Source organism: Nanorana parkeri, unplaced genomic scaffold (genome assembly GCF_000935625.1).
Source record: "Nanorana parkeri isolate BGI_ZX_2015 unplaced genomic scaffold, ASM93562v1 scaffold20, whole genome shotgun sequence".
Taxonomy (NCBI): Eukaryota; Metazoa; Chordata; class Amphibia; order Anura; family Dicroglossidae; genus Nanorana; species Nanorana parkeri.
In genome coordinates, this window is record NW_017306288.1 from 2,981,654 (window position 1) to 3,006,245 (window position 24,592).

The 24,592-nt window shown below is 39.9% G+C and overlaps 1 protein-coding gene across 6 annotated transcripts in view; it reads right to left on the reverse strand.

Annotated features, from left to right (window-relative positions):
• The window catches only part of SLC35F4 (solute carrier family 35 member F4), a 148,651-nt gene that overhangs the window by 3,231 nt on the left and 120,828 nt on the right, over positions 1 to 24,592 (reverse strand). For all 6 annotated transcript variants that reach the window (XM_018562378.1, XM_018562370.1, XM_018562365.1 and 3 more), the window contains 4 exons: positions 22,070 to 22,364; positions 16,999 to 17,218; positions 4,502 to 4,627; positions 3,056 to 3,248 (listed from right to left, as the gene is read on the reverse strand). In XM_018562378.1, coding sequence (XP_018417880.1) covers positions 3,056 to 3,248; positions 4,502 to 4,627; positions 16,999 to 17,218; positions 22,070 to 22,364 — 834 coding nt within the window. The remainder of the gene's footprint in view (positions 1 to 3,055; positions 3,249 to 4,501; positions 4,628 to 16,998; positions 17,219 to 22,069; positions 22,365 to 24,592) is intronic.

Here is a 24,592-nt window from a genome sequence, read left to right on the forward strand (position 1 = left end):
ATGCCAATTTCTAAGACACCTTATAGATTAAAAAAATGATAACAAGAACCATAAGTAAATACCTGGATGGAGTAGTGAAACGTTAAAAGCCCTATCAGGTGCTGGGAGAGATTTCCCTTTAGTTCCATTTCTGGAAACACACCAGCAAATGAGAGGAAATCTCACCTAAGTGAGGGAAATTCCCATCAGAGCATTTGTCCCCATTGGATGATTTAGGCCCCATGCACACGGGTGTCTTGGGATTTTTGCGGCAAGAACCTGTGGATTGGCTGCAGTCGCTGTGCAACCAACAATTTTCCATGAAGCTCCTTTGACAAAAATCGATTGAAAAATCAACTTTTGTCAAGACAAGTGGTGTTGGCAGAGTCCCCACATGCACTGAATTTTGGCCGATTCAGCAGGAAACAGACGAAATTCTATTAATGTATGGCCAGCCTAACTCACCTTCAGAAAACCAAATAAATGGAATACAGCAAATGTGATAATGAATACATCCACATGGGAAATAATCAAATTATAATGATATTTTAAGATGAAGATTGCGGTGAAAAGGGCATTAACCCCAAACAGCCAATAAGAAACAATTATTCATTGATCTGATTATACTAAATGTTGAAATCTGATTGGCTGCTCTCTGGATTACTGCACACCATTGTTGTTTGCTCTTATTTATATGTAGTGCTAATTTTAAAAGATTGGTGTAAGGAAATGAGAAACACCTGCCCCAAAATAACCGAATAGAACTGATGAAGTCTGACTGGTTACTCTTCAGGATTTTTGGAACCAGTCTTTGTAAATCAGCCCAGATACATTTTAAAGTAAAATTAAAGTCTTTTTTTTGGCATGTGTCTACTGCTAGTGAGCAATAGATATATGCCCTAACATTAAAAAAAAAAGTTGGCAAATACCAACAAACTTACCTGTGTCACTGCACGCTTGCTCCTACTGCAGAAGTCCCGGCTCCCGAATGCTGTGAAGGAGGAATTGTGGGCGGGCGCATGCGCAGTACAGATCGTTGGAGGGGAGAGGAGGAGAGCAACGCTGACACTGAATGGACGCAGCCAGGAGCGCGCATGACTGGCAGACTCTATGGGACACGAGGAGTCTACGCTGGATCAGATAACGGCATCATCGCTGGAGGGATGGTGGAAAACGAGTGGGAGCAAGTAGCTGTAAGGCAGAAGTGCTAACCTGTAAGCCACCCTGCTGCTCCTCAAGATTAGTTGCTGGATAGTGCTAACAGTTAGAATAGTTCGGGACAATAATTTTCTACGCTGTCCAGAGCTTACAATTTTTTTGAACAGAAATACACTTTAATTAACAGTACTATTTGCAATAGGCATAACCACTATCTCCTATACAGCTTGCAGCTTTAGTTTACAAAAAGGCTACTGCAGTGATATTACTGCATGCAAGTATGTGGTGCCATTTAATAAAAAGTGTCTATGTGACAGCTTGCCTTTGAATTCTGACCTCCTTTTATCTCTGAAGTGCTGAGCTGTGCTCCTCTTTTTTAGCAGGCTGTGGTTGAATAGACACACACAATGAAGAACCGTGCTTGGGAACTCTGTACAGATGATTGAAAATATGACTCGGCAGAATACACAAAATGTACTTTTATTTAGTTTCTTTCCCTTTTATTCCTTTTGTGCCTTTCATTGCTGTAGCTGTGTCTTTATTCTCACAGAACACTGTCTCTAAGGTGGTCATAGACATAAGAAGATGGTTAGGTGTGCAGGCAGGACCTTATGGTCTGATTACCGAAGCCACATTTTTATAACATGCGCATTTGGCTCGCGTTTAGTTAAATATACTCGCACAAGCATGTAGTATTTCAGAAGATTTACTAGTGATTGGACAAGGCTTTCAAACTTGTCCAATTGATCTTTCCCATTAAAAGGAGTCGGGGAACAGTTGTCTATCCTACAGCCTATAGACTGTCAAATTAGCAGACAGCAGTCTAGAGGACCATATATGTGTCATGAATTCTCTCTTGACCCTGAACCCTTCATTACAAGGGTCCTCATAACTTTCTCTTGCATTGCATTTATAGAGCCCAGAGCTTTAAATGAGAACAGATTCCACTTATGTGACTTCAGGCCCCTTTTTATATTGTCTTTCTTATGACCAAAAAAAATTTAGTTACACAGTTGCAACCCCTTTTTATATGTCTCAGAGTAACTTAGACAACATGGCAAGTATTAGCAAGCAACTTACTAAGTAACTGTACACTCTGTGAATAACCATGGTGTTAATCATGCAGGGCAAACAACAGGTTCACTTTAATACCCCTGGTCCCTGATGTAGCTTATACCTTTTCTATTAGTGCATTTGAAAAGAGATATCCCCAATACTTCTGGGTAAAGGGGAGTATGTGGCTCACACTTTTAATCCTGCCGAAAAAGTGAAGAGAGTCTCTGACCTTGTGTGAATAGCATTGACTTGGAGCTTACATAGAGATTGTGTTACTCCCGCAGTGAACAGAGCAGTGGGGGAGTGAAAGGCAGGCTGGAGAGGTCAACAAAGCACAGTTTCACTTTAAGGCTAACTGGCTCCATTACTACATTGGGAAACTTACTAACTACAATACACACAGATAGCAAAACACTTTGCTGGGAAACCAAGAGCTTCAGGTGTATTCAACTTCCTGTGTCACCTGCTATACCCGGTAGTTTCCCCTACCCACCCCCATGTCATTACAGGACACAGTAGTGACATGGAGATTGGCAGGAGGAGCAACAGAGTGCAGCAGGGAAAACAGAAGATTGACATCACAAAACTGACAAGTGTCAGTTTTCTAGCAATATTTTGGGGATGATTGCTTGTCAGGAAAGTGACATTCCACAGTGCGGGCATTAGGAAAGGTAAGTATTATACTCTTCAGGTAACAGGTAACACGTGACAGTCACTTCAAAATTAATAGAAAAAGGCACACCATTCTACATTGTGATACGTGTCTACTCTTTGCTTACACCTATATGGCCTTTTCACATATTTAGGCCTGGGAGATTGTTTTACATAGTGAAAATATGTAACAGACAAGATTTCTACTCACCTAGCCAGAGACCAGCTACACCACATAGATAGCCCCAGGGCAGAGCGGAGAATGATGACCAGTGCTCTACTTTGGTAAAATAAAGAATGATCGGTGTGCAAGAGATGAAGATTAAATTGAAGAAGCCTACGGTAGAGAAAAAATGCGCCGCTTCACCAAAGTTTGCCGTTCCCAGAAACATCTTAAATAAGACCTGCAACAATAAACATAGATCTGTTTTGGATGAACCTATAGCCTGTTGTTTTAGGGATACTGGATACAAATTAGAAAATAGATGGTAAAATTCAAGGTGAAACAGAAAGAGCAAAGAAAACTGCAACAACTGGTAAAATCACAGTCTGTTAGCCAGACAATCATTATTATTGATTTATAGAGCACCATTGTCATTCATAGGGCTGCAAAGAGCCCAAGGATATATTCTATTATGACCGGATAAGCTAGAAGCAGGTAGAGTTAACTGGTACCCTTTACAGGGTCAGTATCTTACACCATATCTGAACATGAGACATGACGTGTTGCAGAGGACTAGAAGGGATGGGAAATGTCTAGTAAGAAATATGCATTGTGAGGTTCCAGTAAATGCAGAAGCCAAGTACTTAATAAAAAATGCCAGGTTCTGTAATCATCTACCCAACATTGTTCTAAAGAATGTTACTAGTGGCGGTAACAATGGATGACCAAAATTAAAGGATTATACTTGGTATATGGCAAAGGACACCTAGGGCACGCAGTAGAAGACTGGGCACATGTGCCCTGAGTGCCCGGGTCTAGCAAATCCCCCAGTGATAGTGCAGGGCCAGTCAGTGCTCTCACACAGAGAGTCCATAGCCCTGTGTTAAATAAGACCCATTGACTTGTAGCACAGGGCTTCCCATTCACTCCTGGTAGCTGGATGCAGCGGTGATGGATTAACAGATTAGTAAGTATATGCACTATGCATATGTGGCGATGTGCAATAAAGTAAATCTGTTTCAAAGCACAGATTTATTTAAACATTAGGGTAGTGTTAGAATTTTAGGGATAGATGGAAAATATGGATGGCACCAATGTAGATCTCCTTCTGAAAATGTTAGTTGACAAGTTGATATACTGATCTTCAATGAACAAGAAAAAGTATGCAAATCAGGAAAGTCCAATTACCTCAAATGCACATTTTTTTCCTGGGCATTTTAACATTCTAATGCTGGCTGCCAAGGGTCTAAGAGTCGTGGGTCAGTATTGGTGACTTGTAGGCTTTGAGCACACAGAATAGGAGAAGCCGTAGAAGGTATAGTTGTTACAGCCACTCCGGGCTAATACCTGGATATTAGTGATACTTATGGAGGTGCAAGTTTAGTGAGGGACATTAAAGTTACAAAGTGCGATTATTGTGGTTATTGTGAATAAACTACAGTAACTATTCCTTATACAAGAACAATAAAAATGGGTGGTTACATTCTTTTTTACCTTGTAAAGTGCAGATGCTGAGGCAGATCCAACAGCTAGAGCCACTCCAATTATTGAGTCACCATGGAAACCATCCGCATACGCCATCATGACAATTCCTGTTATCGCCATTATTGTAGCAACTATCTGTGCAAAAAAAAAAGAAGGATACACTTTACACATTTTCACTGCCAGTCATGGGATATAATATGAAATCAATTATACAACACAAGTACTATGACATAAGAACACTAGGATCTCAAAGGGACTTCATTGCTGAGTCATCAAAGGTGAATCTGTTAGTAACAATTTGGAAAATTGTATAAATGATGTGGCTACGATGATGATATTATTAAAGAAGAATTATATAAAGTAATCTTTGTCCCTACAATAATAATTTTTTTAAATAAAGTTGTTGTGAAATCAATGTACTTATTTTAAAGGTGACTTCTGAGAAATGTGGAATTGTTGTCCTTGTGTGCCATGTCTCTTTCTCAGTCCTCTTGATCTTCAGACCTATAACTAATATGTCTGGATCAGCAAAAAGCACCATTTCCATCAGGTCGGGCCAACTAAGAAGCAGGTGAGGTACCCCCATTAGGCACTGTGTTGGAGAGGGTACTGCTGGGGCAAGAGCCTCTCCTGCCTATGCTCTCTGGCTGCCTCCTGTGCTCTACAAGACTGGTCTATCAAAATACAGAGCTAATTTCCCAGTGTAACCTGCAGTGCTGAGGTGTCAATTTGACCACTCTGTCCTGCTCTTAATTAAACTTTATTGAAACAAAATGTTTTTTGTATCGCTCATATGTAAATTTGCATTGGTTTGTTTTGTAGCATTGCATTAAAATAGCTTTGTGCCATAAACATAATTTAAAGAACTTTATAACAGAGACCATTCACAAAATACAATTTCATTTTGGATGATTTATAACCTTAGTTCTCAACTGGTGGGTTGTGACCCAAAAGTGGGTCGCGACCCCATGTTCAGTGGGTCGCTGCATGCCTTCCACTTTTCTAGGTGAGAGGCTCCTTTGCCTCCCCCTAGCGCAGCACTGTCAGTCCAAGCAGCCATTTGAAATATGCTGCCTGGCACTGAGCATCAGCTTAAGGTGGGATGGGATGGGGCTATGGCCATGAGGGAGCTCCATCCATACGTGCACTGCTTACAGATCCCTAACATGTCCTATAGAGGTGTCATGGTGACATCACATTCTGGCTCCCGCCACCTCTACAGGACGCGCAAGGTAACTGTGCAAGTAATGCACATATGTGATTGTGTCTGTGGTTGTGTATGTATGTCAGTGTTTTTGAGGGCCCATTCACACTAGTACAGTGCATTAATCGCATAGTACCGTGCATTCTGGTGTGGGAGGTTAGTTGCGTTGCCATTCATTTGAATGGTACCTCAAACGTACCTCCCACCCACAGCCACGCACCGGAACATGCAGTACTCTAATGCCATGCGTTCCATTGCAGTGCGACTTGAGCGACTAAATGATCAAGGACAAGTGTGGGTCCTGAGGTTACACAGGTTGAGAACCACTGATTTATAAGACACCTTAGTTCCCAGATGGAAGAACATATTTTGGTTATCATTACGTTAATTAAATTCTAGTTTCCCCATGCTTATTATGACTAAATCACAATCATCTAACCACCTTGCAAAACTTCCACCAATCCTATGGACCAAAACATGGTAATCTTAGGGCTGTCATCTCAACACTAACCCCGCCAATATATGCATGGGTGTGCAAGCCTCATCCATCTCAGCTTACCCGGCATTATGGTATCTTGGCCTTAGGTGCCACAGGATCTTTTCAATTACTCCCACTGTGCAATGCAAGCTTTCACAGAGTTGGCATAGACGCAATATTTTCAAGGATGACAGCCATTGTAAGGCAACAGGCAGCAATTATGTACAGTGATTTCAACAGCTGCTCATTTTGAAACCATATCCTGTTTTTTTAATTAAAACCAGCTACTGTCTACTCGTGCATGAATGGAGTTATTTATGGATTGGGTAAATCTTGTGTTATTATTTTGTTGGTGTGTAATATTTCATGAAATAAATATAGTTTGTTTTGTGTGCTAATGTGTTATTACTTTATTACTCTACTGTAGGAGAGAAGTGGTGGAAATTGATCACAATTGGAAGGAGAAGACCCTAATGGTTATAGAGGAAAAGAAAGTGGTTGGTAGTGGAGAGTGGACATACAGTAGATAGAAGTGAAAGAGAATTATCACATAGGGAAGATGGATGGATGGAGAAACAGAATGGCCAGAAAGAGAGCGTGGAAAAAAATGACAGTAGAGGAGAATAGCCATGGATGGAAACGGAGGAGTATGATCATGGATTACATTTATGGATACAGTGTGGAAGAGAAGGAGAATGATCATAGATTAATGGACAATGGGCATGGATGGAAGAGGAGGCGAATGATCATAGATGAAAGGAGAGTAGGCATGGGTGAAAGATAAGGATCAAAGGTGGAAATACAGTGGACATGAATAAAAGAAGGTGCTAATAATCAGAGAGAAGAGTGGGAATACATGGAAGTGAAGGAGAATGATTATATGGGGACATTAGATTGCCACCTAGACAAGCCAAAAATAGCCAAACTGAGGAAGTGGTGAGGCAAAAATAGCAATATATTTTATAAGAATCTCTGTCCCGCGGCCTCGTGCGGCCAAGATATGTTTCTTTGTTATGGCATTAGGTTTTTCTCCTGCTGGTGGTATAGGATGATCAATATGGCGGTTAGCCACCTGAATATGGGGATCCTCCCATGAGTTCAGATTCCACAAATGAGGGGAATGTTTCATCACCTCCAAGCATTTAACTGGCGATACCTATCATGAAGGTTAGTGGGTGGTCTCTTTCTTACTTGTTGATTGGCTGTACACATGACTTTCTCACATTAGTGTTCTCATATAAAGGCCTAAGGCAACTGATGCTTCCACTCTGAGGAAGGGAAGATTTTGCCCAAAAGCGATCAGCTCCATTCTTTGGGTTGTTCCTGGTCTGTACATATATTCTGCCTGTATCCATCTTGCCCATGTGAGTAGTTTTTGCTACTTTTATATTCTCTGTTAATAAAAGTTAATACACAAAGAGAAGGCGTCATCTCTCTCTTTCTTTTTGTTTTTAAATATAGCCATATGGCCATATAAGGTCAAGGATGTCAAAACATCACGCCCCTTAGCTTACGTGCAGCTGCAGGCAGGGAATTTCCCTGGCTGCAGCTGATTGGGCAGCAATGGAAGGGGCTTTTTCTGGGTTCATAGAAGCTCTGGTTCAGTCCAAACTGAGCACATCCTTAATTGTAACATGTTTTATTTTTTGTACCATTCTCTTAAAAATCTTCAGATACTTGTCAAAGATTGGTCATGGAAAAGAGCTAACCACACATGTTACAATCTAACTGTGCAGTGTAGGCTAAATGGTGCAAAGTAAGAAAACTGGTTAAAGTGGACCTAAAGTGAAAACATGCAGTTAATATATTAGTAAGCACTTATGACCCTAGCAGTGTGCAGTGTATACTGGTGTATTAGCCGGCCAGGCACTGAGCTGTCAGCGGGGGTCAGGGGTGCTTTTATTCACCCATGCCACCCCACACACACACACACCTGCCGCCCCTCCAATGAGAGACTGCCTCAGGCTGCCTCATTATGTGGACACCCTGGTCCTGCCCTAAGAGAGTCTACCTTATTGTAGAGGGCAGAATTGTAATCTTTAGGCCATAAATGTGTAATAGAATTGGGAAACAGAATAATTTATTTTACAATTAAATACATATAAAAGAGTGGTTTTATGTTCCAAAGGTTTTGTATATCTATCCATTCTTTCCTGAGATTAACAGTCTACTGAAACAATTAAGTAATACAATTTGTCTTATTCCTCCCCCAGCCTTTGAGTGGAAAGGATTGAGAATGAATACACTGATGAGCTCATCTCTTATTCACTCTGCTCCCCCCCTTTATCTATGTTTTTGTTAGTACATGGGCACTGCTTGGCAACTGATTGGCTACTTGTGCTACTTCTCCCTCTGCCTGTCTGAGCTCTCCTGTTCAGGAATTGCAAGAAGCTGATACCAAGTCTAATTCAGGGACTTACATTAGATGCTTTTAAAAATGCACCTCATTATTTGTTTAATGAACACATACCTGCATGAATTGTTTTTTTAATCTGCCTAGAGTTCACCTTTAAGGACTAATGCAAGTAAATGCCTGCATTTTAGAACTATTTATTACCTTTGGAATTTTTTATGCTAAAGGTTTACTTTAAGGGCTTTAGTTAATTTAAGATTAAGGTATAAATTACGTGTTAGTGTTGAGTTTGCAAAATAGGCATTAGGATAAGTTATATTGTGAGCTGGTTACGTTTTAGATCAGGTTCAGTTATACATTATAGGTCAACAATCAAAATGCTTACAGTTTAATTTCCATCTTTTCAAAGGCAAAAGCCCCATACCAAACATGAACATAATTCATACTTGTTTAAAAGTATTTCCATTATAACCCATGAGTTCCCAAACCTAGTCATACCCAGTAATATATTCTGATGTCAAAGCACAGTCATACCCCTGCAATCCAAGTCTTCAAGGATCTTAAAGATGCATAAGTGCTAAGGTACTGGGTTATTGTTTTTATATAATTTGTCACATCTTAGTGCTGCTGATCTCCTGCAGCCTATTCTTCACTCCAACGATGGCTGCATGGCATTTCTCAGGGTGGTTTTCCTGGTAGTGGCAACAGTGTATCATGTCTGTTTAATGTATGTTGAAATGCTCACTTGTAGTCTCTGTGTGACAGTGTGCAATAAAAATGATTGGGTGAAAAGAACAAAACATTGTCAGGCTATAACAGGAAGTGCCTGAACCATGGCCTTCATAGCAGGATAAGCATGTATTTTTTAATGGAAGCTGCAGGTGTAGAAGAATTTAAAGGTATTTTCTAACATTACAGTTAAATGTTTAAGTTTATATGAGATTTTAGTGATTGGGCTTATATATATTTTGAGTACCTGAGGCTTTACAATGAAAATTCAGTTGGTTCAAAATTAAGGGGTTGATCTACTAAAAGCAAATAAATTGTTCACTTTGTAAGGGAATTTGCACTTTGCAGGACAAGTTTTCCTTAGCTTAGTGAATGAGGTGAAGTTCTGCTGATTTCCATCATCCAATCATGTGCAAGCTAAAATACAGTTTTTTATCTATTTTCCTTGCACATGATTGGGTATTCTTTGCAAAGTAAAATATCACTGCACTCCCCAAGCTAAGGGAAACTCCCCCTGCAATGTGCAAATCCCCTTGCAAAGTGAATGGCCTATTTGCCTTTTAGTAAATCAACCCCTAAATCTTTAGGGACAGTTATTAATGTGGTGGAGAAATTTAACTGGAGGTTGTTAGTTAGTTGTCTATCTACAAAGCAGATAATATCCAAGGATGGGTGAATCTGCCTGGATTTGACTCTCCAAGTGTTCAGCGCATCCTGCTTGAAATTCATGGACCTGAACTTAGCAGCGAATCCCACTGAAGTCTATAGGAGACAAATCCTGTTAGTAAATTCTGGCCATTTCTAGGGCTAATAGGTAAACTTCTTTAAACATGCCTTTAGGGGAACATTAAAAAGATACAAATGATCTGAATAACATGTTTGATGGATACATTTAAAGCTGTATGTAGTGTTATGGAATAGTACAATGTTTACAGACAGAGTGAAAGCATTAGCAGTGCATGTTTGGCTTTGGAATTTATTTTTTCTTTCACAAACTGGCTTGGCTTACATACAGCAGCAGCTCCCCAATCTGAATAATTTTAATTTGAAAAAAAAAAGCTTTTTTCAGGTAGTTTTAGCAGCAATACATTTTCTCATCAACAAGTGATAGAAACTGAAAGTAGCTTTGAGCAACAGATAGAAATTGAGCAGTAGTTTGCTGCGGCTGACCCTATTTTCACTGATTCAAAATGGTTCTGCCACTGGCCAATTTCTATACAACTCTTGTTAAGACTGCATATGATTTATTGAAGGAGAATTGGCCGAAATGTACTAGAGAGTGCAGGTAGCATTTTTACTACAAGTGTTAAGAGATCATAGATGATGCAAGGCTAGGCCCAAATTACCTAGAGGCAAAGAGCACAGATTGGGGCTTTACTACAAGAATACAAATACAGCAGAGTATACAGCAGTGTAAATTTGGCCAGCAACAGGACAGTTTTAATCAGGGATATTGGGCCTAACTAGTTTATGCATAGCTTTTATTTTATCTATAGGGATAGGGGGTGATGTGAATGTGAAACGTTTTAGGTGCACACTGTTCTTACAATTTTTTTCTTTCAAATGATGCAGCGGTGTGCTGCAAACAAAAGACAGCTCAAATAACAGATGGTCAGTACCAAGAAAATGCTGAGCTTTGAGCACCCCAAACTTAAAAAAATCCCTGTCAAAATAAAATAAATATATACCTCTGAAACAAATGAAGTCACTGATAATTGACTCAAACATGTTTCACCAAACGGCTTATTCATAAAGTGAAGCCGTTTGGTGAAACATGTTAGAGTTGGAGGAGTCTGTGTGTGTTTACAGCATGTTTTGACTTTGGGAATAAACAGTATCCAGCTTGTGATATCAGTCATTTGAGGGGCAATTGTTTGTGAGAACAAGAATCTGAGGCTGCACATTCCCTGATCTTTTGAGAAATGGAATTGTAGATTTGTGGCAATTACCTTGTGATCATTTATGCAGATCTGACTGCTACTGTTTACATTTGCAAAATTTAAAATAAAAAATATAGAGTGACTGTAATCATAATTTTTATTACTCTTGTAGTGCTATTGCCCCGCTAATATGCCCTTTTTTGTTACCCTGCACCACCACTGCTGAGCTCACAATCAGTCCCATTGTCTGTCTCTCTTTCTTCTCCCTATCCTATTAGATCTGTCCCCACCTTTAAAAGACCAATGTAATGAAAAAAATATGTAGGTTGACATTGGTGTCCACTTGCTTGTGCAGTGTTACTGGTTCCTCAGCCTGCCAATCTGTTGACCCATAATGGTACTGACATTGCTACCATACTCCTACAAACTGGTAATGTGGTCCATTCAAGTCCTTAGCAATTCACTGTAGCACTTGAATTATTAAAAAAAAAAGTCTAACAACATTAATGTGAAATGTTATTAAAATAATCCCCATTTACCAATTTAATTTCAGTTACATTTTAAAAATCCTTTGGGTTCTTTTTCAGCTTTCTCATACCAGCTTTTCTCTAAATAATCCCATCTCTGGAAATTCAGAGGAAGCGATGCTCCCCAAGTGTGTGTTCTGGGCAGCAGTTAAGCTACTACTGAATGATTCACTATGAATTGTTTGCTACAGCGGTCCTGGAGAGTGGAATCATGGGAAATTCCCACAATATCACAGGTAATTACTTCAAGTATTGAAGTAGAAGCTATGTGGTTACAATGTTTCTCTACAGTTTTGTAAAAACCCTTTTTCCATTTCAGTAAGAGGCCACCTAGGATAAGAGGAGGAAGAGAAGAACTAAGAAGAAAAACGATAATCACATTGAAGAAAAAAGTGTAAAGAGTTCCAGCCAAGACAGAGGATAGGAACGCTTCCAGACTAAATATCCTTTAACAGCATGTAAAACTTTCCAGAAACCGATTTGGAAGATGGAAAAAAAAGTGTGGCCGCAGTCACTTAAGAGGATTTAAAATGGTCTACAAAGTACGACAATTAATGACAACAATAATGACCTCTGGGGAAAAAAATAAGAAGGGATAGTAGACTTATAATGGTTAGGGTGAATACAAAAGAGAATGATATTGATAGTGTATGGGAATTATCCATTTATCTAGATATTACTTTAGCAGGCTTGGTGACCATGACATAGTAGAGGGTGGATCCCTTTTCTTTGGCAGTGACACTTTGTGAGCTGGATCAGCTAGTGGGGCTAGAAAGAAAACCTAGTGGAAACCTCCAAAATAAATAATAATAAAAAAAGATTCAAAAGCTTGAATCACGACTGTGGGTTCAACATATAAAACACAATTCCAGGTGTGTCGGATGCTTGGTCCCCTGCTGCACACTGTGATTCCATTGACTGCTACGATACTGCAGGACACAGTAGTGGCAGAGTGGCCAGTGAGTAGATCCGCAACGTGCAGCAGGGTACCAGGTACCTAGAAGTGTGTTACATACTAGCTCTGCAAGAAAACAAAATACAGAAGTCACCACCCACCAGACAAGTAAAAGAAAATTAATTTTCTTTAACAGAGTGGCATTCAAAACAGATATATTGTGGCCACAGCCACTTCAAGGACTTAGGATTTTTCTTTAAATATAGCCAATAGTCTACACTTGGCTATTTTAAACCAAAGCTAAAGTGATAAGTATTATGAAAAATGTGATTATTCATTCTTCTTGTTATAGTTGTTCATACCTATCTATGATAAACTTACTGTATATTTAAGAGACTATAAAAACAATTCCAAAGAATGGTTCTGGCAATAAAAGACTTACCACTCTAGCAGGCAGGACATTTGAACTCTACTGTGTTCAAGCAATACAGCCTCCAGAGAGTCTGTACATCCAACCAGGCTTGGTCTCCCGCTGTGCTCAATGGTTCTTTCCATCAGTCCCTATGTCATTACTGTGCTCTGCAGTGATGAAGGGTCTACAGGGAAAGCAGGCATTCAGCACTACAAGAAGTGTTGAGTACTGAAAACTTTTCTGTATCTCTTCAACACAGCAGAATTTGGACCCATCTGGAGAGGATTCACAGTCTTCTGTTGAAGGACCATCTGTTGGATATTTGTAAGGAAGTGACAGAATTGTTTTAACCCACTTATTTACCACTACTTATTTTTGTCAAAGCCTTATTTTTGGCTCTCAGAGTATGGACTGAGGTGTCGTGATGACTAACAAGGTGTTGTCCTATCAACTGCCTGACCTATTGATGATAACACACAGTGACTGCTTAAAGGTAGAGGGTAGTGCCCTCTACGATGCTGTATAAGTATGAGAGTGCTCATGTATTGAAGGCCTAATTTGTTTGTTCTTGTGTGCAGAATGACTAAAGATGGTCGTGATTGTGTATAGAATGCCATAGGATAAATCACCTGACTACTTTCAAGTGGATCTGTGCCCATACTATGAACATAAAGTATTTTCATATACTTACCAAGCAGTAAAACAGCTTTAAAACATGTAATCCCTAACCTCTCTAGCTGAATGTACTGTGAAGTATTTTATCCTTAAGGATCACAACAAAGACTCAGAGGTCTGGCTTCAGTCAGTTTCTAACAGCTGACAAGCATCTGGCACTTGTTTACATTAGAAAGTCTACTGCCAGAGCAAATAGGGTGAGAGGAGCTGTCATTTCGGTGTCTCTGTGATATTTGAAGATTCTGTTCTACACAACGCCTATAGCTACAGAGCCCAGTGAGGGTATGTTTTAAGGTGCTTTTACTGTTTGGTTAGCAAAGTCTAGGCACCGGTGTACTATAAGCTTCCAGCTTGAGCATATTTACCATTCTCCACACACCCAGTCTCTTTGCAGTTTGGACATCTGCAACTGCATATAAGGCAAATCCTAAATGGCAGTTCTGGAAAGAGATGTACATGGAGGAAGGGATATTGTAGATGTGACTAGTCACTTGTGTTGCTATCCTGCATGCACAGACACAGAGCTTATCTTCCTGAAACCAAAGCCTACACTGGCAAGAGTAAGTAGTCAGTCTGCCCACTTCCTATGATTCATTGAACCACTGTGGCATGTCTTCTCTGAATGAGCCTTGTTTTTAAACATAGAAAAGTGATGGTAAAAAAAGACCTAATGGTTCATTGAGTCTGCCGTTTTTTTTATTCATGTATGTTTCTTTTTTTTAACCTTTATGATCTAGGTTGGTCCCAAGCATGTTTAAATTAACTTACTGTACTGTTGTCTGACTAACTACCTCTGCTGGAAGTCTGCTCCGAGCACCAACTAATTTTTCATAAAATAATACTTTCTAAGGCTAGTTTTCTTTCTGCTAGTTTAAAGTCATGGTCCCATGTGTTGGTCTTAGTTACATAATGAAAATACAGAACACAGAAATACAGAAATGTGCAACCCACTATTTGCATCCAAACTGACTACATAACATTACCCCAATGTAATTTCAGAAAATTCATCTTTCTGTAAAAGAAAGTACTGGGTATGGCCTATACACCCAGTGGTCAAACTCATGTGGGAAGATTTTAATAATTAGTACTGTGTGTGGTGAGTTCTCTTTCTCAGCTGGTTATGGCTGAGCAAATCTAAACAGAAATTTAGCTTCCATGATGCAAAAGCAGCCCTTTGCCCTATGAATGCAGTGCTGTTAATCAGCAATGTACAGTGGGGGTGACTAGTGAAACAACATTTTCCAAGAAGAATGCAGTTAGTAAATTGAACAGCTCCTTATTAGACCCCATTTACACCCAAGCAGTGTGGTAATGCAAACTGCATGCATTGGTGCACCTTAGTAAGGGACGGTTGTTTCACGGCAAAACAACTACCACGCATTGTAATACATTACAAAAAATAGCGCTTTCACCTTTTCTGGTGCATTAGGCAGTCCATTCAAATTAATGGGCTGCCTTAAAGCAACACACGTTATCACACTTTATAACGTGCCTAAGCATAGCACAGCAGTGTGAACGCAGACTTACAGAGCAATGTTCTACTTTTCTACATTTAATCCATTATTTAATACTACAAAACCTGAAATTAATAACCTGGATTTCAGCTGGAGGGAAATATCAGTACATATAATACAGTTGTGTTCCCATCACAGATGACTTCTCAAAAATGAGAGGCTGGGAGACAAATAGTCAACTTTGAGCAAAACAGCATCCAGCGTTATGACCGCAGAGCATACGTGATTATGGGATCGCAGCCACTCAGGCTTTACAAATGTACCTTCAGCACCCAATCAGACAACCCCATACAATGACCAGGTGGCTACCTTTTCTTTTTGGAGTTGAACAGCCATACCAGTCATTTATTGAAAATACAAAAATGCTTTTAAAGACCTTGGAACTATAAGTAGGCCTGTTTTTTTTATTTTGCTGGTAAACTATTTTGGTAAGAAAGACCCATGCCTGAGTTAGGCGCAACCCATTATTCAGCAAATTTCCCCAACAAGCAGCACCTTCATAGACCCGTGAGACTCCTGCCCATCTGCCATGACGTTAGAAAATAAAAAGAAGTAATCCCAGTTTGTCATAAAGCAATACTGTAACTTGGAAAAAATACCCAAACACACAAAAAGAAGAAAAAGAAAAGGGGGGAAGGAATGGAGTGTAGGAAAAACTCATCTGACGCTGACAAAGCTCCGACTCGTCTGCAGAAAAGAACCTCCTTTTGCATAGCAAACCAAGGCCCACCCAATGTAAGTGCCTTTCCCTTCTCGACCATGAGCACACATTTAACCTTGTATGACCCCAGCCTCTTCTACAAGCCCCAGTCATGTTGGCTCTCCACTTCTTTCACTTTCAACTCCGGGCCTAAATCTGGACAGCTTGTGCTACAATCAGGCATTAATAGGGTACTGCAGGCCAAAAACTAACATGGAACATTGTCGTCTTGACAAAGATTGAATCAAAAAATTAAAATAATAACACATCTTTCCTGTAGTGCTCATTATCTTTCAATGCTAGCATTACTTTAGGTTTAATTTTCCTTTAGGCTGGCTTCACACTTGCAGTAACTGGCAGTAAAACAAGCATTTGACTATGCATTACTGCAGCCATGTTACTAACAGTACTGTGTGCATTGACTGCCACCCCAATGCACACATATAGTAGTTGCCAATGCATATGTGCTACAATGATATTATTAATAATAATAATGTAATAAGACACATGCAGTACATTGAGAAAATGCTGCTGTCTTAACGCAATATGCCTCAACAAGAGAAAACATGTGTTGCATTCATTTAGGTTGGTCCTGTATGCACACATATAGTAGCTGCCAATGCTGGAGGTCTGATTTTTTTTTTTTTTTTAGGAGCTGTTCTTCCTTAACAGTTCATTCCAAAAGAATGGGGCTGCTTTAATGCAATGCAATGTGATGCACAAGTCTGAAGGGGCCCCTTAAGCCTAATTTCAGCAATCATGTTGACTTACACAAGAAATAACCTATGGGATATGGATTATGCCTATATACATATTCAACTGGTTACACAAATGTGATCCTACACTGTATTCCCATGTTTTAAAGGATACAAAGTGAAGAATTAGAAGGAGGAAAAAAAGGTAAGTGGTGAATAAGAAAATAAATCAAAGAAACATTGTTGAACTGACTTATTAAAAGGGAAAAGGGCAATGTTGATGTGCAAATTTTAGTAACCTACAGCAATTTCACTATATTAAGGTGAAAGACACATTGTGACCGGTTAATAAAGGTTAATGCATTTTTCACATTGCTTACGGCCATAAAAAAAAGGCAACATTAGTTCAGTAAATGTAAAATGAGAGAAGGCTGGAGCCCTTACCCGTACACCCATGAATTTATCTTTCAATACAATCCAGGAAAGAAGGAACATAAAGGCTTTGTTGCAGCAGAAGAGAGCCGAAACATCTGTTGCTGTCAGTTTCTTGAGCGCCAATAAGTAGAGGTAATTCGTCAAAGTCCATAGGATAGAAAAAGGAGCAGTCCTTTTAAGAAAGAGTTTCAGTGTCAACCCATCTTCTCCAAATATTCGACTACATTCCCTGCAGAAGAGTAAAAAAAGGTTTTTCATGGCTTCTTCCATAGTTACATTCATACGTTGTTGGTAAATCAGACATGTTTGGTCTTTACAAATTGACATTTTTCATATAACTTCAGGTGACTATATTTCATGATCTAGTGACCTTTTTGGCATACAGTTTTCAATGAAGGTTCCCTTTGCTTATTTGATTTTCATCATATGCTCAGATTGAATTGCCTAGGTTTGTGACAGGTGTGCTTAAAGCTGAACTCCAGGCAAACAGATGCATACATAGTTAACATACAAATATGAAAAATATTTAACCTGCCAATGGATTTGTATATTTGTCCTATAATTTACATGGACCTGCAAAATAACAGCACAGGCCAGTGACCTGACATTTCTCAGCTGCAGTTAGGCAGTAAAAGCTAGGTACCCTCTTGCCACTAGCCTGTATTATCAACAAGGAGGGGAACTCACCCTTTGTCCTAATCCTATACGCATAGAACATATGTATATACCACACCTGATTGGCTCCTTCCTCAACTAATCTGAGATAACAAGTAGCTCATACCAAGTCAAATTCAGGAACTTACTCCTAGTTGCATTTAAAAAGACATGTCCTTCTTTTTAACTAAATATTTATAGGAAATGATTGCACATAGCACAAGGTTAGAAGCTATTTGCCCAAGATGAGTTTAAACTGTTGTATAAATATAATGTATTGAAATGAGACACTTATAAAGTACACAGATAAATAATATTGTATGATAATTAGACATGTGCACTGCCAAAAAATTTGTTTCGTTTCGTTTCGTTTTAAATTCGGATTTGTGTTATTTCGTTTTTCAGGATTCGGGTGTGAAAGTCAATTTGGATTCGGAATTCGGATTCGAACGAAATTCGGTAGCGTTAGTACGAACGTTCGTTTCGTTTTCTGTTCTTATTCGTTTCGTTCGTTTGCAGCAAAAGTGACATTTGAGGGGGAAAAAATATTTTTTTCTCCTTCTCTAATGTCACTTTGCTCCAACGAACGAAACGAATAAGAAACGAATAAGAACAGAAAACGAAACGAACGTTTGTGCGAACGCTACCGAATTTCGGAAATGGAAATTCGGATTCGTTTGCATTCGTTATGTCTGTAATTCGGAATTCGGATACATCCGAATGTCCGAATTTACAAAAATTTGTCCGAATTTTGATTCGGAACGAAACGAATCGCACATGTCTAATGATAATCTTGATTTAGGTGCAGCCTTAAGTCTATGGTATGGTATTATGGATCAAACACAGAATTTCAGGCACCAAGGCACTGGATAAAAAGGAGCTATGGGACTGAACATTTTCACCAGGTCAACAGCATTGCTTATTGTGAGTGAAGAGATAAGCTGGCATGGTGCTTCAATGCCTACAGAAAGTTATCCTGACATGCACTGAACTGTCAATGTCAGTAAAAAAAAAAAGATATAATAAGGATCTGATTATTCACAAACAAATCAGATTCCCTTGATATAACAATATATTTCCCCTGGCAAGTCTGGATCTTAGTGATACCGTGCTTTCTAAACATAAATTAAAATACATCTTTTGGGACCATTGGCAGACTGAGGCCACCAGAACGTTTATCCCTATGGTAAAAATGTGTAACAACCTCCAACATGAAATATTATTAGGAGTCAATAACGCAATGTGAAGTCTAATGGGAAACCAAACCTTCTAGCAGTGTCAATCTCCCTGGTTCCCTGGGAGCACCTACTGATTCCTCCTGCTGACCTCCACATCATTACTGTGTGCTACAGTGGCACAGAGGTTAGTAGGAGAAACCATTAAGGGCTGTAAGGGCTAATCCAGAAAATCAACACTCCTGGAAGTGTCAGTTTCCCAGTGGACTTCACCGGGACCATTTCACAGCACTGGAGAGGACTTCAGCAGCACAGGTGGCAGAATAAGTACATATTCAGTGTCTTCTTTACAGGTAAGCACTTGGTTTATACTGACAGGTTCACTTTAGGTTGGCCAAACAGGTAATGGTGCAAAATCGACTGCACAGTGTTACTGGCTTCTCACTCTGTCTTGGGTATGTAGCTTACTATATTATCAAGAATGAATATTATCAAGAATGAATGTGATTTAAAAAATAATAATTAAGGTTTTTGTATAGTGCTTAAAAGTTGCAGAACCTAGTACACAGTGAATGATGGATGACAATAAAGAACACACAGATATATAAAACTATAGAAATGAGAGACCCAATCTAAGGAAGGGATAGATATACTAAGCTAATTTGGCAGCAGTAGCTGTTTCATAGATATGGTTGTGGGTCAAGGTTACACAACTTAGAAAGCTGGTAGAAGTCCAATACCATGTGGAAGGGACAGAAACAGCCTGGAGACATGAGTTACGAGTAGTGACCAATAAGTAAGAGACAAAAACTTGATGAGAGAGGTTAATGTTCTCGTAGGTGTTTATCTGGAGACTATAGAGGAGGTACCAGAACATGGCAGACTGTAGAAGCTTTATATGTTAGAGCTAGGACTTAGAACTATGTAGAGTCAAACAGGGAGGTGCCGGACTGACTGCTAAGATCTTTGAGCTTCCATGTTCAAAATAGCCTAGGCTGGTCTACACTATTTAGTAAAAGACAATAGATAAGGGGTACACTATGGTCACAGTGGGATGTGTTTGGACTATTCACCCGCATTTATTTGTTTGTCTCACCACTAGCACATTACAAGCTCCTCTGTTCCTATTAGATAGCCCGTGAATCTGTGTAAATAATTTGTGTGTCTTTACTGAGCCCCGTTATTAAGGTTCACTGGCCTTAGAACTACAAAACCCAAAGGTAAATCGGAATGCTAAACATAAACAATGTATGCACCTGATTATTTTTGTAACTTATTAAACTGTGAACCACCTTCTACAAGGAAATATTGATTATATGATGAGATGTGTCTGATAAAGAGGTCAGTTGGAACCTTTAGAAACACTTTGCATAATCTAATGACATATATGCAATATCTAAAGATAATTTCAGACAAGTACAAGCGCACCATGTGTTTTACAGTCATCAGTGTTCCAAGTTCCACTGAGCAACCAACTCATTAATCAGGCAAACAAATAGTGTGGATATAACAGATTCATCTGAGTTTAGCTCCATGGTTTGTATGTGTTATCTTACATTCGCAGCCCCAAAAAAGCTATTGATGGAAACATCCCTCTAGAACTGAATGTTGACTAAGTATTATCGTAGTGTTACACTTAATGGAAACCGTCAGCGGTGTAACAATACAATACACTGGCCTGCACCGTTGTTTACAATTATAACACTTTCAAGCAATTAACCTGGTGAAACCCTATTCCATTATTCTGGTGAATGCCATTTACAGCCCAACCTTTTACCACATAATAGTTATGTCATCTGTAGTTAAATATTATTAAAGCACAAGTGTAATTAAACATAGACATAATGCTGTGAAAAGGGGAAGGTAGAGACAATAGATACTGTGCAGGGTCTTCCGGTAATGAAGATTTAGGCATTACAGTCTTTGCACTAAGAGGTCTGATTATCTAATGTGGGCCCCTTCCCCCTGCTAAAATGCTGGAATAAACTGTAAAATTATACCGTACTTACTTTTCCCCTGACTTCCACCCATGGCACCTAGACAAGGGTGATATCATCCTTCTTCTGGTAAAATCCCAGGGAATGTTGAGTAGTCCAAATCTCATAAAAAAAGATGATCCTGCATTATGCTGCAGCATCTTTTCGGCAGATTTAGGATACTCTAAATTCTCTGGCATCTTATCGGCAGGATAGTGACATCACCAGGGCTGGAGTGTGAGAAGAAAAAGAAGCAGTACAAGCAGCCAAGCAGTTCATATGCCGACAAGAAACATGCTGATAGGAGAAAGAGCAGAGTGACAGAGAGATGAGCTCATCACTGTGCTGTGTTTCCTTTCACTGTCACAACAACAGTCTGGGGACAGGTGCAGGATGACCTGGGCTCAGGGGAAGTAGATTATTGAAACTTGGCATCAGACTGAGGATATCTAGTGGCAGAAAAAAAGTAATGCAGGAAAATATCTGGATTGACAATGAATATTGACAAAAGCTGAGTTTTCTTGTGTTATTTTGAATGGACTATTCCGTTCTTTTTTATTTTGTTATTTTTGCCTGGAGTTCTGCTTTTAAAAGGTGGTATGGCCTAATTCCATGACAATGTCATACAATGAATGGTGGATTTATATCAAATAAGCACAAACCAAGAATGAGCATGCTACACATCAGAAATCCCAATCAGCATACATATTTGGGTGTGTGAGTCACATAGGATTGAGGGCAGATGGTCAGTATAACACCCAGATAACTAAAATTTTCAGAAGACTGTCGCAGTCTATTCATTTTTTCCAAGACAGATTCTCTTTAATAAAATGTATCCTCCCAACACAACACATCTCAAATATAGTGAGTTCCCAAAATGTACATATCGATTTCCTATATACCTATATACGGTAAGCTGTTAAGTGTTTTGTTATTTGGGTTTGATGGCTGTTCTATGAACCTGAGCTGAATACTGTGCTTTCCAGGTTCACTCTGTTACAGAACCTTTGTATGCATGAAGACTTTATAATACACTCCATAACACATAGGACACAGGGACCATAATGCAAAAAAAAGGGAAATCCAATTTTGCTGTGCTACACGTCTTTTTTTTTTTAAACTGTGATTGCTATGAATGTCACAGTACTAAAGCAACACATTATATTGCATCAGTAAATAAGATTCCAAACACCAAAGCAATACAATTGTAGATTTGGGGGCTTCCAGCACAATATTTTCATGCTCATTCACTGGAGCAAAAGCATGAACTCATACCTAATTTTTTGTATTAGCGTCAGTTTCTCTTGTGCTGTTGCTAGATGACCCGAATAGTACACTGGGAAAAACATAATATTCCAGTTGGTTGAGAACCATGTCATAAAGAACGGGCAGTAAAAGTTCTTGTATGTGATCTTTACTATCTGCGTGGTTCCGACCCAAGAGGATGAGACTGATAAGATTATCAGAAAGCCCCAGACGATTTTAAGGAATGTTGACGTACAAGACTGACATCGAGACTTTTCACGATTTTCCTGCTGATTCTCTTGGGTTGACTGTCCTCCTTCTCCACCTGAAAAAGAACAGCAAAAGAATTTATTCTAAATATTTCTGTCATTTCACTTCTTCTTTCTTATGTCAAAGTGTAGCTATAGGTAACTTTAAACAAGCATAATTCATATAAATTAATAGACTATACATTTTTAAAAATTGGACTCAAAAAACAAAAACTGCTGTGCTAATGATAGTGACTGCATCATATACTGTATGTATTATTTTATTTTGCCCTCATACTTTAAGAAATCTATTAGGTTTTATATTCACAAATGAAAGGGTTATTAAACCCCAAGGATTTTTGCATATGTCTACTGCTAGCAAGCAGTAGATATATGCAAAAACTTAAGAAAAAAACAGTTTTAAAAGAGGTTAACACTTACCTGTGTCTTCGCCGCACGCTCCCGTCCGAAAATCTGAAAGATCACGGGCGGCCCCAAAGGATCTTGGGGCGGGCGCATGCACAGTTCAGATTTTCGGCCGGGAGACGAGGAGAGACACAAGGTAAGTCAATGGACAGCGTGCACCCGCACAGACACCGTGGGACAGGAAGTGCCAGCAAGCACAGAGGAGTCAGCGCTGGATCGGAGACACGCAGCAGCGCTGGAGGGACATCTGAAAACGACAGGAGAGAAGAAGATTGGATTAAGAGACATCATTTAAGGTAAGTGGGGGAGGGAAAAAATACTTTAATGTCACTTTAATGTGGCTTTCTTAGAGCAAACCTATAGTCTTAAATTAATGTTTACCTTTAACCTGTTCTACTGCCCTAAACCAACCAACAGTAACATACTGTAAATGTATTGTTCCTTTCCTGGAGGGAACACTGTCTATCTATGGCAGCAGGTCACATAACTCATGTGGTCTCTGCTGATGGGGATCACCTACAGGAAATACCTAAGGGTGCATTTATAAACAATTTGCAAGGCCATTTGCCCTGCCAAACTCCACAAAGTTTAGTTCTGTGCAAATAGGCCTAAAAAGGTTCTTCATTTAGTATATCCAAGTTATTTCCAGTTTGAATGTACTATATGTGGGCTGCAGAGCCCACCTGAGGCCCTGCACAGCCCACCACAGACCCTGCAGAGCCCACCACAGACCCTGCAGAGCCCACCACAGACCCCACAGAGCCCCCCACAGAGCCCACCATAGATCCTGCAGGGCCCACCATAGATCCTGCACAGCCCACCTGAGACCCCGCAAATCTCACCATAGACCCTGCACAGCCCATCTCAGACCTTGCAGAGCCCGCCGCAGACCCCGCATAGCCCACCACAGAACTCACACAGCCCACTATAGACCCACATAGCCTACCTGAGAACTTGCAGAGCAAACCACAGACCCCACACAGCCCACCATAGACCCTGCACAGCCCACCACAGACCTTGCATAGCCCACCATAGACCCCTGCATAGCCTATCCTCGACCTTGCAGAGCCCACCACAGACCCCCCCATAGCCCACCATAGACCCTGCACAGCCTACCTGAGGCTTTGCAGAGCCCACCACAGACCCTGCACAGCCCACGATAGGCCCCGCATAGGCCATCTGAGACCTTGCTGATCATGTTCGGCCAACCCGAACCCAGCCGAAGCCACCCGATGTACGGCTGATTTCAACCGATATACGGCTGAAATCAGCCGTACAAGCCTGAAGTGAATAGCCGAACAGCGTTCGGCTTACTTCACTTCTGGCCTTACACATACTTTAATGCCTGGGTTCTGTTCACTTTTGTTCCACAAAATTTGAAAATAAGTATCATGATGTTCTGGTACTGTAAGACATTAGTATAAATATAATAGTCAGGTCCTCATTTCTCAAAGTGGCTGCAACTGCCTTGAGAAATGAGGCATGGAATATACATGTTTAAATCTGATTGTAGTTATACCATGATAAATTAGGCCATTAATGCGTACCTGTCAGTAGAAAAAATACAAATAAAAATCCTCAAACAGGCTACTTGCTGCAGAAGAGAGTGAATTACTTTCCTGCGGATCACATCTCAAAAAGCTGATGCGTTCAAGGGAAATCTTTAGTTAAAGCCCACATGGAAGCCAACACCTTTTGTAGTATCAATCTCATTGGTTCTCCACTATGGTCAATGACTCCTTCATCTGACCTCCATGTTTCTACAGGACACCACTGACCTTAGAGAGGGACATTCTGGAAGTGTTGAGTAACTGTTCATCTACTAGCTTGGAGAAGGGAGGATGGAGGAGAGGAGGCCGGGGGGGGGGGGGGGGGGGGG